The sequence below is a fragment of the Microcebus murinus genome, chromosome 2 (assembly GCF_040939455.1).
Source record: "Microcebus murinus isolate Inina chromosome 2, M.murinus_Inina_mat1.0, whole genome shotgun sequence".
Classification (NCBI taxonomy): domain Eukaryota; kingdom Metazoa; phylum Chordata; class Mammalia; order Primates; family Cheirogaleidae; genus Microcebus; species Microcebus murinus.
Genome location: NC_134105.1, coordinates 106595781 through 106602060, shown reverse-complemented (window position 1 = coordinate 106602060; position 6280 = coordinate 106595781). Strand labels below are relative to the sequence as shown.

Genomic DNA, 6280 nt, shown 5'->3' with positions numbered 1-6280 from the left:
AACTTTTGCGTATTTCTATAATATAGGCAATCATTCCCCTATTATTGCACATTAATAATTTCTTGTAAAAATTATCCAAGTCTATATATACTGAGAGAAAGAGATATTAATATCCTGAGTCTGACACTATACTTAAAGTGAAGGCATTGGAAAAATGTTTGTATTGCAATAATAGTTATCACTTTGTCTCTCCCAAACTCATTCAGAGAAAAGTTATCCAGATGCGAGGTTTCAACAAAACCACAGTGGTCACACAATTCATCCTGGTGGGCTTCTCCAGCCTGGGGGAGCTCCAGCTCCTGCTTTTTGTCATCTTTTTCTTCCTGTACTTGACAATTTTGGTGGCCAACGTGACCATCATGGCTCTGATTCGCCTCACCCGGACTCTACACACTCCCATGTATGGTTTTCTATTCATCCTTTCATTTTCTGAGTCCTGCTACACCTTTGTCATCATCCCTCAGCTGCTGGTCCACCTGCTCTCAGACTCCAAGACTATCTCCTTCGTGGCCTGTGCCACCCAGCTTTTCTTCTTCCTTGGCTTTGCCTGCACCAACTGCTTTCTCATCGCTGTGATGGGATACGATCGCTATGTAGCGATTTGTCACCCACTGAGGTACACACTCATCATGAACAAAAGGTTAGGGCTGGGATTGGTTTCACTATCAGGAGTCACAGGTTTCTTTATTGCTCTGGTAGCCACCAACCTCATCTGTGACATGCCTTTCTGCGGCCCCAACAGGGTCAACCACTATTTCTGTGACATGGCCCCTGTTATCAAGTTAGCCTGCACTGACACCCACGTGAAAGAGCTGGCTCTATTCAGCCTTAGCATCCTGGTAATCATGGTGCCTTTTCTCCTAATTCTCATATCCTATGGCTTCATCGTTAACACCATCCTGAAGATCCCCTCAGCTGAGGGCAAGAGGAAGGCGTTCGCCACCTGTGCCTCACACCTCACTGTGGTCTTTGTCCACTACGGCTGTGCCTCCATCATCTACCTTCGGCCCAAGTCCAAGTCAGCCTCAGACAAGGATCAGTTGGTGGCAGTGACCTACACAGTGGTTACTCCCCTCCTTAATCCCCTTGTCTACAGTCTGAGGAACCAGGAAGTGAAGACTGCACTAAAAAGAGTTCTGAGAATGCCTGTGGCAACTAAGATGAGTTAACAAAAAATTTTAAAATTAACTAGGAAAGTCATGGAAGAAAGCAAAGGCATGAGATTTTTCCCTGACCTTTGAGACATGACTTGGATCATGCTTTAGACACGTCTTGGACAGTGTTTCCAAGAACTAAGACTACTGTTGGCTTTTTGTTTTCTCCCACATAAAAGAAGTTCAATTCAATCTAAGCCCTACATTATCCCATGCCAAGAAAGAAAAAGAAAAGCAGAAAGAAAGAAAGAAAGAAAGAAAGAAAGAAAGAAAGAAAGAAAGAAAGAAAGAAAGAAAGAAAGAAAGAAAAGAAAGAAAGGAAAAGAAAAGAAAGAAAAGGAACTCACACTTAGTATAAAGAGACACAACCCCAAAATGAAACTCAGGACCAGGATTGCTCTTCTGGATGAAAGAAAGAACAAAATCTGAAGTGGCTGGAAGCATTTTATCTGGGACATAAGCATTCATCTAGTAAACTCACTATGTAGTGGTTCTTTATGTCCAAAGAGAAAAATTTAAGATGAATAGATTTATAGTTTATGAAGGTGGGGAGTGGGTAAGTGAAAAGATGAACACTGAAAAAAATATGATAATATAAGATAATCAGATCTGTTAAAAAGATATAAATAAAGGTTCGTGAAAATCAAAAAAACAAGTATTTATTCCTTCTAAAAGAGAAAAAGGTTTGGAATTAGTGGGATAGGAAGACAGGAGAAAAAATTTAAACAAGCCTTAGATAGAGAACAAGATTTCAATGCTAAAGAATTGGGTTTTCCAGTGACAAAAACATTAGTTACAATTTCCAGAATTTTTTATTTTTTTCAAAACTTAATTCTAGATTTTTATTATGTTAATTTTAAGTTAAATACATTTTATTTTTGTTTGTAGTTTATGCTTTTTTTTTCACATAGTGATATGTTTAAGTCACTCATATAATTTAATTTTATTTTATAATGAACTAAAAACAGCCAAGAATGACATCCTCATTCTTGCTGCTCAAATGGGACATAGTCGTCTGAAGAGGCACAGATGGCCCTCATCTTTCAGTTGACCAAACCTATGGTACTCATATGAATCTCACATTTTCTGTAATAATTTGGATTATAAACACTGATCAGAATTGATTTTAAATTCTAACTCACTGTCAAGATATGTAATTTGAGACATGTTATTTCAAACTGTTGAAACTAAAGAGCCTTGAATTTCTTCATCTGGACAACTGAGATTTTTTTTTTTCTAAGTGAATATGTGAATTATGGAATTAGCACAGTGTTTGTCTTCTAGTTGAAAGAATCAATTACTGTTAATTATACCCTTATTCTGCCCAGAGACTCAACCCATACTAGAATAAAAACCTCCTGATTTGTTAAAAAATATGTTAAATCACACAGATGGAAAACTATGTTATTATTATTTATATGACTGTGAAAATTACATATAAACAAGAAAAATATTTTTATATAACAGTTTAACCAGCATGCTCCATTTCCTCTGTAAAGCACCCTGATTTCTATGGTGCAATCAGCACTCTTGTTTAATACATTATTTTCTATTGTGCCTGCATATTTCAGCCCCTACAAGTTGCCAGTTGTGTTTATTCTCAAAACTAGTTATAACAGTTGTATTTATTATTCTATTTACTCTACTTGCGAAATGTAATTTTGTGCTATGTAACCTGTTGAAGTATGATTGCAAAAAAAAAAAAAACTATTTGTTTCTAATACAGCCAAGTGAGTGTTTTGCAAAGACTAAATATGCTCTAGAAAATAAAATCATAAAAATATGAACATCTTATTTACTTGGATTATTTTGTAAGTGTCACTAAGAGTATTGCTCATCTTTAAATTCACCAGAATTTGTGTCATGCTTTATGGGTGGGCTTATCCTAGAAGCACTCCTAAGAACTCTAATCAAGTAGTCCAATATTCTAAGTAAAAGTCTTATCCGTAAATGAAAATATTCATAAATATATGTACATTTAAATGTTTTGAGTTAAAATAAAATATTTTATTATACCAGTCGTTCTTTTTATTTTCAGCTCTATCAGACTTTTTAGATTAATCAACAAATTACGTGGCTCTATCGGACAGGTAAGAGGGTTCTATTGTATGTTTTCAGCTATGTAAAAACATATTTTTCTGTAGATGAGAACAGAAATATAATATCCAAAAAAAGCAAATTGTGCTATAATAATATTATGGGCTTATAGCTGATTGTTTTTTTCTTTAAAACCATCTAAGGCTATATGATTTTATGAATTACTCTGTAACCTAAGGTGCATATGCAATAACAACTCTTGTTTTTCCAAGTTATCTCTCAATCCCCTACATGCCTTATTGGCAAGAAATTCACGATTTCCTTCTTCAGGCCTTCTATCCTGAATTTTTCAAAACTCTGGGAATTTGCACATTTAAAAGGGGAATCGGCCAGGTGTGGTGGCTCACGCCTGTAATCCTAGCTCTCTGGGAGGCTGAGGCAGGTAGATCGCTTGAGGTCAGGAGTTCGAAACCAGCCTGAGCAAGAGCGAGACCCCGGCTCTACTATAAATAGAAAGAAATTCATTGGCCAACTAATATATATAGAAGAAATTAGCCGGGCATGGTGGCGCAAGCCTGTAGTCCCAGCTACTTGGGAGGCTGAGGCAGAAGGATCTCGTGAGCCCAGGAGACTGAGGTTGCTGTGAGCTAGGCTGACGCCATGGCACTCACTCTAGCCTGGGCAACAAAGTGAGACTCTGGCTCAAAAAAAAACAAAAAACAAACAAATAAAAGGGGAATCAGAGTCATATCCATACCAAAGCAGGGAGAGGGCTGGTTCACTAGGTGCTGGTGGCCCTTCCTGTCACCCATAATATCATGGGCACATGACTGACAGGCAGTGCTGATTCATCCTCTTTACGGTGGACTTTCCGTGTGTCATGGTTCTTTGAGGGATGTTAATCTATTTCTCCCAGATAAATTATGACTCCTTCACACTTGTGCTCCTCAGGTTTAGCTCTGCTCCTCTTTAATTACCATTTGCAACTCTGTCTGAACCACCAGCTGCCTCAGGAGCGCTAAGTCAGAATTCGTTCTATCCCGTAGGCCCAGAGCTGAAGTTGCCATCTCTCTTTTCTCCATGAGATACATGTCTGCTATAGGAGAGCTTCTCCTTTCAAACTCTCAAAGCACAATCTGATCATCACACAATGTATACATGTATCAAAACATCACACCCCATAAATATGTACAATCAAAAAAAAAAAAACATTGAAAGATCTAATTAAGCTTTTCCCCCCAAACAATGAGGGAGGTCATTTGTAAGGAAAAATACCCTTGAAACTTCAGGGTTTCCTTTGTATACCTTTTCAAGTGTGTCTACCTACCTACCTGTGAAAACTGCTTCCAGTGATTTACATGTGATTTTCTAAATAGAAAAGTGGGATGATTAAACAAAAAATAATGAGATTAAAACTGGCAATATACGTCCACTGGTAGGGTATTCCACACCAACCATTACCGTTTCAATAGTAAATAAAATACAAGCTTGAAAAGAGGAGTTCTTGAAGTGTTCTATAAGTGTCACGTTTAACTAGATTACTTATTTTAAGAAAAACAATTTATCTTTGCTGTCTCTAATAAGTAGCCTAAGAAAGTACCTATTACGCGTTTCAAAAGAGAAAGTCATAGATCGTTAGCTCTGAAGTGATGTGACTATCCGAAAGAGAAAGGAAAGCTTTATCACGGAGAAAGGAAAGCTTTTCTTGAAAGGAGAGGTTGTAAGATTTTCAATTTATTTTTCATGTCAATTTTTTTCTAAAATCATACATTAATAGAATATCAAATAATATTTTCATTAAAAATGTAGGTGTTTGTTTTAACCAATATTTTTAAATGTACAAGGTTCTTTGAAGTTTCTTATTATTCCAAAAGTAAATTTAAATTTTTATCCTTTTTAAAAATCATTCCCTTTTGTATAGTAGAATCACTTAATTATTTTTGCAACTAATAAACTAAAAGAACTTGAATATTAAAGGAAAAGAATCTCCTCATACTACAGCACAGATGTCAGAAGAAGATCATAGTCCTTTTAGAAAGTAGGGTGTTTGGTTTTTTTTAAAACAAAACCTCCTGGCTTACTATGGGTCTTTAGCAGAGACTAAATATACAGAGGGCACAATCAGATATCTGATGCACATAACCACAAAATTGGATATTCTCATCAACTTTTGGTCATTAATTGGAAGAAGTACATATGTGACTTAGATAGAAAAACCCAAACACACAAGTATATGAATATATGGTTTATACTCCCAGAATGCATATATTTTTGAGTTTTAAGTATTGGCCTCTGATTTAATTTTTATTCATATAAATTTAAGAGGTTTAAGTGTAATTTTGTTATATGGATATATTATATAGTGGTGATAAGGAAAATATGGTATATATACATAATGGAATACCACTCAGTCATAAAAAAGAATAAAATCATGTCTTTTGTAGCAACAGGGATGGAACTGCAGGCCATTGTGTTAAGTGAAACAGAAACGCAGAAAGAACACATATATTTTTTTAAGCATTCTCCTATTCTTCTTTCAGTCTGCAATTATGTCATTAAAGGGCATTCCCCATGACCATATTACTGAGTATGAAAACCCCTAAGCCTTGTTTACAGTTAGTTCTGCTTGATAAATAAATGCCAAGAAGAAGTTGACTCTGTGGTTACTCAGAGAGGGACCTGAACCATCACAGGGCAAATCTTCAAGCATAACATGTGTTTTCCCACTTTATTTGGGTGAAGAGACATCCAGGGGTTAGTTTAACAACACATTGAAGAGAGTTGGTATGGTCTTACCTAATTATCAGAGAACTGGAAGAAAGGTCAGACCATTGATAACAAGAAAATTTGGGAAAGAGATAGATAGAAAACACTCCAAGAACAATTCTTGAATATAAATATAATAGTATCCACATAAATATTCATCAGTAGAACCCCCAAACACAAGAAATATGGTAGCCTACTTTGAGACCATCAGTTATACTCCTTCCCAATCAACTGGTTGTGTATGAAATGGGATGATGGACAAAGTGGTGATGTTAGTGGTTGTAGAAGATATCCATGCATGCAGCTTGTCATGAGTTCATAAA

General features: G+C 36.1%; 1 protein-coding gene across 1 annotated transcript; it reads left to right on the top strand.

Moving 5' to 3' along the window:
* Positions 1-221: 221 nt before the first annotated feature.
* Positions 222-1169, top strand: LOC105862438 (olfactory receptor 10T2). The gene has a single exon (XM_012748707.1). It carries the CDS (start codon positions 222-224, stop codon positions 1167-1169), a length of 948 nt encoding a protein of 315 aa, XP_012604161.1.
* The last annotated feature ends 5111 nt before the right edge of the window (positions 1170-6280 follow it).

Coding starts and splice junctions, on each gene's coding strand:
- LOC105862438 (XM_012748707.1), top strand. CDS start 222: ATGCGAGGTTTCAACAAAACCACAGTGGTCACACAATTCATCCTGGTG.